The sequence below is a fragment of the Embiotoca jacksoni genome, unplaced genomic scaffold, assembly GCF_022577435.1.
Source record: "Embiotoca jacksoni isolate LCO1_2020_lvr unplaced genomic scaffold, fEmbJac1.0.p SCAF_89, whole genome shotgun sequence".
NCBI classification, from domain to species: domain Eukaryota; kingdom Metazoa; phylum Chordata; class Actinopteri; family Embiotocidae; genus Embiotoca; species Embiotoca jacksoni.
In genome coordinates this window covers 85836-98925 of record NW_027185446.1, presented here as the reverse complement: position 1 = coordinate 98925, position 13090 = coordinate 85836, and the positions used below count along the sequence as shown (strand labels likewise).

Here is a 13090-nt window from a genome sequence, read left to right as displayed (position 1 = left end):
GGTTAACGTTAGCTCGTTTAGGTTAACGTTAGCTCGTTTAGTTTAGGTTATATATATAATTATTTATATAATACGTATGTATATAGTTATATATATAATTATTTATATAATATGTATGTATATAGTTATATATATAATTATTTATATAATACGTATGTATATAGTTATATATATAATTATTTATATAATATGTATGTATATAGTTATATATATAACCAGCAATAAGAACATAAACTGTGTATGAAAATGTTCGTAGTCTTCGGGTCTGAAGAGTGATACGAGTGTAATACCACTGAGGGCCACTAGGGGCAGACTCCATCCCTTAACATTAACATGATAGCATTATTTCTTTTATTAAATATCATCAGTATCGTCAACAGTTTGTTTGATGACGCGTTAAAACCGATTTTTGAAGTTGTTGTTGATCATCGTTCTGGTTTCTCAGACCTCAAGACACTTTTTTAGTTTGTTCTGGTTTCTTCCCTTTTTATTTTTCTACTTCAGGTTGAAATCTGTCGTCACATGAGTCACACACACACACACACACAGTCACACACACACACACACACACACACACACACACACACACACACACACACACACACACACACAACAGGTGTGTGTGTCAGAATATCCGTTTCTTTTCCTTCGTAATTCACCCCAACGAAACAGTGATGAAAGCAGCTTCACTTCCAACCTCCTCCGTACAGTGAGGAGGATTAAGGAGTCAGGAGTTCCTTTAAGTCGTATAGCTTAGTGATGCGTCAGTGAAGCGCACTTCATCACAGTCTTTAATATGTTTCTGTCCGTCTCACTGGACTGTTTAGGAACATTTAATTTGCAGACGGAGGCGCTGAGTCGTGTCTGCAGGGCTGAGACGCGTAATTAAAGGGGAAGTCCCGCCCTCGTAATCAATCACTGCAGGCTGCAGGGAAACAGCATCACCCAACTCCAACAGCTTTATTTCCATCAGATATTAATTCTTGTGTTTGTTCTGGAGTAATTAAATGAAAATGAATAAACTGTCCGTTTAAAGCTGGTGGTGAATAATCTGGTTCCTGTACTGACGAAGGACGAGCTCGTTAGACACCGTCAGCTCAAAGCCTTTTTTCAGATCTTCCTTTAAATCTCATTTAATTCAAACTTCGAGCTGCTGTCGACCGTTTTTCTATCTTGTTCATCACAAATTAAAAATTAAACATACGACCTCCATTTTTTAAAGAAAATGATTAAATTCAAAACGTTTTGGCTCCTTTAATACTTCATTTATTTTTGGAAGCTGAACTTCAGATATAAATCACGTTGTTTGATTGATAACGTGATTAAAATAAACGACTCAACTGAAAATAGAGACAAAATGTTTCATGCAGAAAATCTGAATGGAAATAGTTCATTTTTGTTTAGTTTCTCACATTATCTTTAATTACATATTGATATTCAACGTGTGAATTAAACCCTGTAGAGCGATAAAATCATATTTCGTCTTTTTTTCTTATTTTTTTGATCTTATAACGTTGTGTTTTTAATTCCGTATCATTTCTTTGTCATCTTGGTGTTCAGGATCTCTTATCTTTAATTATATTTTATTTTTTTCTTATTTCTTTTTTATTTCTGTATCACATCTCTTTTAAGGCTCCGCCCCCACCCCGTGACCCTGTTCAGGATAAAGTGGGTATAGATAATGGATGGATGGACATATCTTTATTCGGTTCTTATTTCATTTTTCTCGTCACATTGCGTCTCCTTTTTCTTATTTCTTATGTTTTATCTCATCATAAAGTTTTTATTATTATGTTTTTTCTGTTTTTCCCTATTTTTTTCCTACTTTATTATATCATATCTAATTTATTCCTTACTTCATGCTCTTTATATGTAGCTTTTATTTTTCTTATTTTATCTGTATTCTTATTTTATTGTATCGTGTCACATCTCCTTCCTTCTGTCCTTACAGCAATTTATTTTGAATCTTTTTATTTTACTGCATCTATGTTTCACTGTTTTGTCTCTTCGCTCTCATTATTCTTTCTCACTTTTTTTCTTATTTGATCTTCAGAAATGTGATTTTTAATGTTGTGAATGACTTAAATCAAAGCAGCTGAGTCACTCCGACGATCAAATTGATCAGTCTCCTGATTTAAGAAATATTTTGGGAATTAAAACACTTCATTTTAAAACGAAGTTACAAATCAGAACAATAAGATCTTTTTTTTATTTGTCTTGATTTGCTGTTTTTATTAAGTGAAATCCACCAATAAAAAAAAAAAAACAAGACACCAGAAGATTGTTGAGCTTTAAAAGGTTAATTTAACCAAAAATGAGAATGTCCGCGGACCTTTTCATTCATCCTCTGTTCTCTTTATTGGTTCATCTCCTCCTCCCTCTGAGCGGCCTTTTAAACCCCGACTCTTCCTCCCGCTCCTCTTCCTCTCTCCACTCGGCAGGATTTCACCGCTCGCCGGTTTGACGGAGCGGCTTGTAAACGCCACCAATTAGGACGCCAATCGGCATACAAAAGGGCCGCTGCTGAATGGCGATGAGAGGTGGGAGGCTTCCCTCCCGCCTCGAGCTGTCAGAGGATCTGAGGAGGGTGAGGAAGGGGTGAGGAAGAGGAGGAGAAGCCAGCCGGCCGTGTTTTGACAGGATGAATAGACGGAGGAATGGAAGTGGCTGGGAAAGGCTTTGTTATGTTAACGGATGGCCATTTAACAGGAGGAAGAAACAGGAGCACATTCATGTCTCCTCAACTCTGAATGAGTCCGTTTTATTATCTCGTTGAGTCTTCTGGATGAGGAGGGTGAGGAGGGTGAGGATGAGGAGGGTGAGGAGGGTGAGGATGAGGAGGGTGAGGATGAGGAGGGTGAGGAGGATGAGGAGGATGAGGAGGATGAGGAGGGAGAGGAGGGTGAGGAGGGTGAGGAGGATGAGGATGAGGAGGGTGAGGAGGGTGAGGATGAGGAGGGTGAGGATGAGGAGGGTGAGGATGAGGAGGGTGAGGAGGATGAGGAGGATGAGGAGGATGAGGAGGGAGAGGAGGGTGAGGAGGGTGAGGAGGATGAGGATGAGGAGGGTGAGGATGAGGAGGGTGAGGATGAGGAGGGTGAGGAGGATGAGGAGGATGAGGAGGATGAGGAGGGAGAGGAGGGTGAGGAGGGTGAGGAGGATGAGGAGGGAGAGGAGGGTGAGGAGGGAAGATGTCTCCTCTCCTGACAGGATGACGACATGATAACCTGCAGCCCAACAGAACAGGATAAGAGTCAGCAGCTCCGTCCGGTTGCTTCTACGCATGTTTACTGTTTATCTTTTTACATAAATGTACAACATTTTATTTTTTTTAGATGTTTGTTAAAAGTCGTTGAAGTCACGTAGACCGTAGACAGCCCGTTTTCCAACGCCGGTCCCGACGGGACGGGACGGGACTTGGAGGCTCCAGGTGGACTGAGTCGGTACTAAAACCTGATTGATCCATCGCGGTATCAAAGCATGTAATACACCCGCCAGTCCACTAGAGGGAAGCGTCACCGTGTGGCGTCTTTGCCTCGTGATACGTATCGGTGTGACGAGCTTGAGGGAACTGAAACCATGTGGTTACAGTTTGGGAAAAAGAAAGTCCTGACGTGCACGTTGTGACCACCTGGATTTGAACCTGAAGCCTCGTCCTGCAGGGGAAGTTCTGCTCTCTGCAGACGACGTTCTCTCGGCTTCATCTGACTGCCGCTAAGGCTGCGTTCAAAATAACGAACTTCCTCCCTTAGTCCACTCCTACATGTTAATACTCTGACTTGTGTTGTGTCAAACACTGATGTCCCGTAACACTTGAACGCATCACCTGCCAACAGAACTCCAGGTGTTGTCGTGCCTCCGTTTGAGAACACTGCTGTCTGGTGCTGGTCGGTGAAACATGAACACTTTAGTGACGTGTTCGGCTTCAGACGCCGCTGTTTTAAAATTCTTTACGTCGGCGGTTCTTCTCTTTCTGCTCCGCAGCCACGATGGCGACCGTTGAGTCTGGAAAGTGTCCAACGTTTTGTCCTCAGTTTGTATCACTGATGAACTCCGAGTTGTGAGTGTCGGTACGTAGATACGATGGGTAGGATTTATATTTTAGCTTTTTTATTTTTTTCTGCGCGAGTCAAACCTATAAAAGCTTCATAAACTGAAGAAACGCTATTTAAATCGGAGTTTGGAGGCGACAGACGAATCTTCACTTCCTTCATCAGCAGCTCTGAGCGCTCCGGTTTCAGCAGCTGTGAATCTCCAGCTTTCATCATTTCAAACATAATAATGCAAATACACGACGCAGCTTCTGTTTACTACTCACTGTTTTCTTACCTTTAATTCACCTCCGCAATGAGCCACAATCACTTAGTCAGTGTGTGTTGGATGGCTAATGAGGGAAATGAAGAGCCCCCTCCTCTCCCTCCTCCTCCTCCTCCTCTTCCTCCTCCTCCTCCTCCTCCTGGGACCAACAAACCAGCACTCGTCTGTCTGTTTCAGTAAACGTCCATCATAACTCCAGGAGCTTCCACCGCCGAGTCGTCCTGCTGAGCTGGGAGGAGAGCAGCGTTTCATCCGTTATTACCCACAATCCTCGGTGTTTGTTTTCACCTGACGGGGTTTAACAAATACTTTAGATAATGTGGAAAGCATCTGACTGTCTGGTCATAACGAACCAGCTTCAGCCTCAAGAAGTCCAAGAGTCTAAAAACAGATGGTCTGAACCCAAAGACTCTAAAACCAGTCTAAACCAGTCTGAAACCAGTGTAAACCAGTTTAAACCAGTCTAAACCAGTCTGAAACAGCCTAAAACAGTTTAAACCAGCCTAAACCAGTCTGAAACAGTCTAAACCAGTTCAAACCAGTCTAAACCAGTCTGAAACAGTCTAAACCAGTTTAAACCGGTCTTAATTTGTTTAACTAGTTTGAATTGTTTCTGATTGCTTTTAATTCGGTCTAGCGACGCTTTGATGGACGTACGTTGTGTTTCAATGAGATACATCAGTAAACTGACTCGACTTGACTTTAAAAAATGTATAAATTTTCCGTATTTGAAAAGATCCCAAATGTGGAGCCGACTGCACTTTTATTTCCTCCTTATGAGAGAAATCACACAAAGAAGAAGCAGAGAACTGAAGACGAGCAGATGAGTGAGACAATGACTGAAACATGAAAGGGATTTATTCATGTTCCAGGAAATGAAAGAATAAATGAGACAATCGTTGGCGCTCATTAACACGCTGAGAGGAGACCTCTCCGATCTGCCACGCTGACTGTCGACGGTAAATAAAGATGTCAGGTTGAGAGATGAAAGCAGCTTCTTCCTCTCCGAGTCCTCTGAAGTGTATTTTACGGAGCCTTTGAGACTTGTAACCGTCTTTTTAGGGATTTAATGGATTCGTTAGATTTGACCCCTTATCACTCCTTCAGGGAGCGTTTCTCTGAGTCTTATATAATATTCACAACGCAAACAATTACACAACAAATTAGCCCAAAGATAATTATTCATGCACGTGCTGCTCCTGTGAACACAGACTTCATTATTCCAGGTGGATTTCATCAGTTCAATTTAAACAGGAACATCAAACGTGGAGAAGAATCACGAATCACACGAGAATCTGCAGGACAAAAAACATGACAAGAAAAAGTTGTTATTTGGAGTCAGAATATTTAAAGACAATGTTGGAATATTTCGATAAATATGTCAATATTATTCTAAATATTTTGAGCAAAAAAGTTGTAACTTGTAATACTTAGACAATTAAGTCACAATACTTCAAAAACAAGTCATAAAATGTTGTTGAAGTTTTAATGTGTTAATAATATTCCGAATTTTTGAAGAAAATTCTCAGAATATTTCTAGAAAAAGTTGTAATTGTTTGACAAGATGTGGTCATATTTCGAGGAAAACTAACATACATTTTTACTAGTAATATTTAGAAGTATTGAGAGACTAAAGTTGGAATTTATTATTGTGAAACAAAATTAATTCTTTTGAGGAAATACATTGATATTTTTTGGAGATAAAACTTGCAAATTATAATATTTCAAGGAAAAAGTCATAAAATGTTGTTGAAGAAAGTTGTAATATATAAAAAATTGTTTGATAAAAACAAATAACTTAGAAAACAGTTCCTGAACATTTTGTAATATTTCAAGGAGAAGTAGCAGAAATATTTAGTAGTATTAAGAGAAACAAAGTTGGAACATTTTTGATAAAAAGTATTAGTTTGAGAAGAAACTATTTTGCTATATTTGGAACCAAAGTCAAAGAATTGTGACAGAAAACAGAAATATTTATGAATAATTTTGAGAAAAAGTTGTGTTATTTTAGGTGAAAGTGATATTTGGGTGTTTTCTGTGTTAACGGTTGTTGTTTTTGTGGCGTTGCTTTGCAGAGCGAAGATGACGATACGAGGAGCGTCGCTGCTTCATCCGTCATGGTGAGTTCAGGAGAAACTAACTGAACAAAGAGCTCATCTGTGTGTGTGTGTGTGTGTGTGTGTGTGTGTGTGTGTGTGTGTGTGTGTGTGTGTGTGTGTGTGTGTGTGTGTGTGTCTGTGTGTGTGTGTGTGTGTGTGTGTGTGTGTGTGTGTGTGTTTGCTGAACAGCAGCGAGCTGTCAGAATCTACACAAACTAGGCTGAAATAGATCCCCCCCAGTCCCATCCCCCCACGCCGTTCCCATGGCGATATCCCATAATCACTGGCGGTACGCAGCGCCGGCTGCTCATTGGCTGTGACGGCCTCCCACTGCTGTCTGACTGGAACCAGCTGGAGACTCTGATGTTTATTAGCTGAAAGAGTCCGTTTGCAGAGATTATTTACGTTATTGATTTCTATCTGCTCAGATTAGTTTGATCGTAAAAAGTCCGTCCCATTTTCTGGCTGCTGTAGTTTCTTCATTCGTCGCTGATCTGTTTTTTTTAACTGGTGATGTTTGAAATCCTTCTGATGTTTTTCTCTCTTCACCTTCTGGATGAAAAATGTTTCATCTGCTGTTTCAAATAAAGAAAGTTTGTGAGCTTCCTTCGTAAACTGTAAATAAAGATGGAGGACGTGACAGCTCCCACATGAAGCCAAAATATCTCAGAAATGTTCGCTGCAACAACAAAAAAAACATGGTATCAAGGCCCCATCAGGTGGGCGGAGCCAGGCTAGCCCCTCCCCCAAACTTTTGCTGATATTACAATTGTTATGTTGTAATTTGACTCCTAAATACAGAAGACTGAATTAAAGTGGAAAAATCCAGTTAATGGCAGTAAAGTTCAGACTCCATATTCAAAGGTTCCCCCCCCCCCCAGCCCACCACAGCATACAGGTTGAGTGTTTGCCGCCGCGGCGTGCTGTCCGGCTGAAGGACGGCCCCCCCTGTGCCCGGTCAGGCGGTGTAATTATCATGGAGGTATCAGGTAAACCGTGAGGACGGCCCGGCAGGCCTCTGATTAAAGGACTGAGTGGTGCCTCGCAGCGACCCGCTGGCCAATAAACACCACTAATGGCATCAGAACCCCCCCCCACCCCTCCACCCCCCCGCAGCCCCGCAGTCCGCTACAACTACAGGACATCGAGGACATCGAGGACATCGAGGATGCCGAGGACGCCGAGGTTTGTGATGGAAACACGGACAGCCGGAAGATTAAAAACATGAAACTGGAATCTGAACAACAATCTGGTCAAAGAGACAGGAACTCCTTCTTCTTCTGTGGTTCTCTGCTGCTGCTCTGACCTTCCTCCTCCTCCTCCTCCTCCTCCTCCTCCTCCTCCTCCCAGTCTCTGTTCCACAGGGTGCAGCTGGATCCTCTGGAGAAGGACTGGATGAGGAGCTCTGCTCTGGGGAACATGGCCGCCCAGCGCCTGCTGCTCGCTCAGGAGCCGGGCCTCGTCCTCAAGAAGGTTCTGGTTCTCAGATTCTTATGAAGGACAGGAGAGGAACACGGTTCTGGTCCTGTCCTGGTCCTGTCCTGGTCCTGTCCTGGACCTGTCCTGGTCCTGATCCGGTTTCTGAAACTGATGTTTGTTGTGGATTCAGATCAGCTGCTCTGATTTATGATCAGAAAATAGATCAATATTCCTCATCAGCTGCTCTGGTGTTAAATTAGCAGATATTTGAATGGAGTTTGGTGCTTCAGGTGATTCTGGTTTCTCATCACGTCTACAGAACAATTAACATTTACAGAATAATAAATATTTAAACACGTTGATTGATTAGATATTATTTAATATCATGTTTTCCGTTTGTTTCCTTTGACTCTGACATTTTTCTGTCTGCTTCTTTCTGCTTCATCAGGACTTCGTCTCTGTAAGTAAAACATCTGTTGAAGATCAATAACCAATCGATCAATAACCAATCGATCAATAACCAATCGATCAATAACCAATCGATCAATAACCAATCGATCAATAACCCGCTTATCAAAGGCCTTCATGACCTGAACAACATGAAGCTTCTTAAATACATTCAGGTGAATCAACCTCCAGCTATTGATCAGCTGTTAGATCACTGATCAGCTGTTAGATCACTGATCAGCTGTTAGATCACTGATCAGCTGTTAGATCACTGATCAGCTGTTTGGACATTAATCAGATTGAACAGCAGCTACTAACATTATAAACTTTCACTACGCTATTTTAAACAAGCTAAGATTAAGATAAACAAGTTAACGTTGATCTAAACAAGCTAAGATTAATTTAAATAAGCCAACCATAATTTAAAGAGGCTAACTTTAGTCCAAACAAGATAACGTTAACTTAAACAGGTTAACTTTAACCTAAACAAGTGAATGATAGTCTACCTGATAAGCTAACGTTAGTTTAAACAAGCTAATCTTAGTTGAGCTAACAAGCTAACAGTCCAAACAAGCGAGAGACGAACTGTCGTTTTTAAAGCAGAACGATTCTGACATCACAAATCTGATGGGACGGTGGGACGGTGGGCGGAGGGACGGTGGGCGGAGGGACGGTGGGACGGTGGGACGGTGGGCGGAGGGACGGTGGGACGGTGGGCGGAGGGACGGTGGGACGAGGGACGGTGGGACGGTGGGACGGTGGGACGGTGGGCGGTGGGACGGTGGGCGGAGGGATGGTGGGACGGTGGGCGGTGGACGGTGGGACGGTGGGCGGAGGGACGGTGGGACGGTGGGCGGAGGAACGGTGGGACGGTGGGACGGTGGACGGAGGGACGGTGGGACGGTGGGACGGTGGGCGGAGGGACGGTGGGACGGTGAGACGGTGGGCGGAGGGACGGTGGGACGGTGGGCGGAGGGACGGTGGGACGGTGGGACGGTGAGACGGTGGGCGGAGGGACGGTGGGACGGTGGACGGAGGGACGGTGGGACGGTGGGCGGAGGGACGGTGGGCGGAGGGACGGTGGGACGGTGGACGGAGGGACGGTGGGACGGTGGGCGGAGGGACGGTGGACGGAGGGACGGTGGGACGGTGGGCGGAGGGACGGTGGGCGGAGGGACGGTGGGACGGTGGACGGAGGGACGGTGGGATGGTGGGCGGTGGGACGGTGGGCGGAGGGACGGTGGGACGGTGGGACGGAGGGACGGTGGGCAGTGGGACGGTGGGCTGTGGGACGGTGGGACGGTGGGCGGAGGGACGGTGGGACGGTGGGACGGAGGGACGGTGGGCTGTGGGACGGTGGGACGGTGGGCGGAGGGACGGTGGGACGGAGGGACGGTGGGCGGAGGGGTGGAGGGGCGGAGGGACGGTGGGACGGCAGTTATTCGCTGTGTCAGTGAAACTCGATAAACGGCTTTAGAGAACGAGTGCTTTGAGAAAACAATCGGCTTGAAGAAAGAACACGAAAGAAGTTGTAATCTGCTTATTGAAATGAATAAGGAGGGCGGGGGGGTGGGGGATGTGTGGGGGGGGGAGGGGGTGAATGGATGTGTGTGTGTGTGTGTGTGTGTGTGTGTAAAGTATTGATCCTATTAGTTTGGATAAGAATGAGGAAGATGATCTGATAACTAGAAATCTCATCAGAGGCTCCTCCCTCTTTAATTTCCCACCAGAGTGACGTCCAGCTTCATCAGAGCAGCTGTTCACATTTTATTTAACTTATACATTCGCTGTTTGATCGACGATGATATGAAAATTTACAAAAGACAATCAAAGAGTTTCCAGAGGGTTCCTGAACGCAGCACGGTGATGCAGCAGGAAGTGACGACCTTCATCAGGAAGTATTCAGAGTGTTGTCTCTTCAACATCATCATCACTGAGTTCCTCACGTTAACGTCACCGGTACGTGAACATCAGTGATGTCACCGTGGAAACCTGAAACTGGAGCAGAGAAACAGCAGATTTTGGTCAAACTTTTGGGGAACAGAACATTTTCAACAGGTCTGTGTTCCTGAGCCCAGGCAGTGATTTCCACCACAGAATCATGTTGGAGAACCATTTCCTGCTCCGACGCCTCAGAAGGTCCCGGTGGAACTCGGTGTTGACAGTCTGACTCTGGGGGACGAATTCACGGTGACACAACCAAAGAAACCCCACCTGGTGTCTCCTGACCTGACGATCCTTCTTCGGTCTTGGACAGTGAAGCTCCGCCCCTCTTGAAACGTGATGTCATCAGAACAGCTGGGTTTCTGTTGGTGGAAATTACTGCATGGGCTCAGGAACACGTGTTGAACATGCTGTTCCCTAAAATCTGCTGTTTCTGTGCTCCAGTTTCAGGTTTCCATGGTGACATCACTAATGTTCTCGTACCAGCGGTCACGTTAACGTGAGGAACTCAGTGATGATGATGATGATGATGATGATGATGAAGAGACGACTCTGAGTTATTTAAACAGAGACAGATGATGTTGAATAATCTCTGATTTCTTATCGGTGTCTTTGGTTCTGAGTTACATTTACTTTGCATCGTTTTTAAAACCGAGACACTGACGTCTTTAAAAGAGTCGAAGTGCTGAAATAATTTAAACAATATGTGGTCCAAACTACGGAGGAGTGGTTCGTGTCATATTTTAGTCCTCGTCCTGTTCAGCAGCTTCCATCCACTCAGGAAGCTAAAGCAGGAAGTTAAAGCAGGAAGTTAAAGCAGGAAGTTAAAGCAGGAAGTTAAAGCAGGAAGTTAAAGCAGGAAGTGAGCTGCTGTTTGTTCCTGTGTTTCCGACTCTCTCCGGTTGCCGCTGACGACCTGGTGTGATGTGAACCTGCCGCTGCTCAAAGGGGGTAAGATGTCTTCTCCGTTAACACTAATCATCTAAACGCAGGCGAACAACCGCCGAACTTCTGCCTCAACTAGCGGAGCGATGACATCACGGCGAGCAGCTCCTCACCGCCGTGATGTCATCGGAGGCGGCGGCCATTATAAGAGTTAAAGCAGGAACTCTTCAAGGACATGGGACTCACACAGATGTTCACACACAACACCTGCTACACAACACCTGCTACACAACACCTGACACACAACACCTGATACACAACACCTGATACACAACACCTGACACACAACACCTGCTACACAACACCTGATACACAACACCTGACACACAACACCTGCTACACAACACCTGACACACAACACCTGATACACAACACCTGATACACAACACCTGATACACAACACCTGATACACAACACCTGATACACAACACCTGACACACAACATCTGATACACAACACCTGATACACAACACCTGATACACAACACCTGATACACAACACCTGATACACAACACCTGATACACAACACCTGATACACAACATCTGATACACAACACCTGATACACAACACCTGATACACAACATCTGATACACAACACCTGATACACAACACCTGCTACACAACACCTGATACACAACACCTGCTACACAACATCTGATACACAACATCTGATACACAACACCTGCTACACAACACCTGACACACAACACCTGATACACAACATCTGATACACAACACCTGATACACAACACCTGCTACACAACACCTGATACACAACACCTGATACACAACACCTGCTACACAACACCTGATACACAACACCTGATACACAACATCTGATACACAACATCTGATACACAACACCTGCTACACAACACCTGACACACAACACCTGATACACAACATCTGATACACAACACCTGATACACAACATCTGATACACAACACCTGCTACACAACACCTGACACACAACACCTGATACACAACACCTGATACACAACACCTGCTACACAACACCTGACACACAACACCTGCTACACAACACCTGACACACAACACCTGATACACAACATCTGATACACAACACCTGCTACACAACACCTGACACACAACACCTGATACACAACACCTGATACACAACACCTGCTACACAACACCTGACACACAACACCTGCTACACAACACCTGACACACAACACCTGCTACACAACACCTGACACACAACACCTGATACACAACACCTGATACACAACATCTGATACACAACACCTGCTACACAACACCTGACACACAACACCTGCTACACAACACCTGACACACAACACCTGCTACACAACACCTGATACACAACACCTGATACACAACATCTGATACACAACACCTGATACACAACACCTGATACACAACACCTGATACACAACACCTGACACACAACACCTGACACACAACACCTGATACACAACACCTGATACACAACATCTGATACACAACACCTGATACACAACACCTGATACACAACATCTGATACACAACACCTGATACACAACACCTGATACACAACACCTGACACACAACACCTGACACACAACACCTGATACACAACATCTGATACACAACACCTGACACACAACACCTGATACACAACACCTGATACACAACATCTGATACACAACACCTGATACACAACACCTGATACACAACATCTGATACACAACACCTGATACACAACACCTGATACACAACACCTGATACACAACACCTGACACACAACACCTGCTACACAACACCTGCTACACAACACCTGATACACAACACCTGATACACAACACCTGACACACAACACCTGACACACAACACCTGATACACAACACCTGATACACAACACCTGATACACAACACCTGACACACAACACCTGA

The 13090-nt window shown here is 44.5% G+C and overlaps 1 protein-coding gene across 1 annotated transcript in view; it reads left to right on the top strand.

Annotated features, from left to right (window-relative positions):
• The window catches only part of LOC138192554 (ankyrin repeat domain-containing protein SOWAHA-like), a 53489-nt gene that overhangs the window by 27301 nt on the left and 13098 nt on the right, over positions 1–13090 (top strand). Inside the window, exon 5 of the mRNA XM_069140012.1 lies at positions 6393–6437. Coding sequence (XP_068996113.1) covers positions 6393–6437 — 45 coding nt within the window. The remainder of the gene's footprint in view (positions 1–6392; positions 6438–13090) is intronic.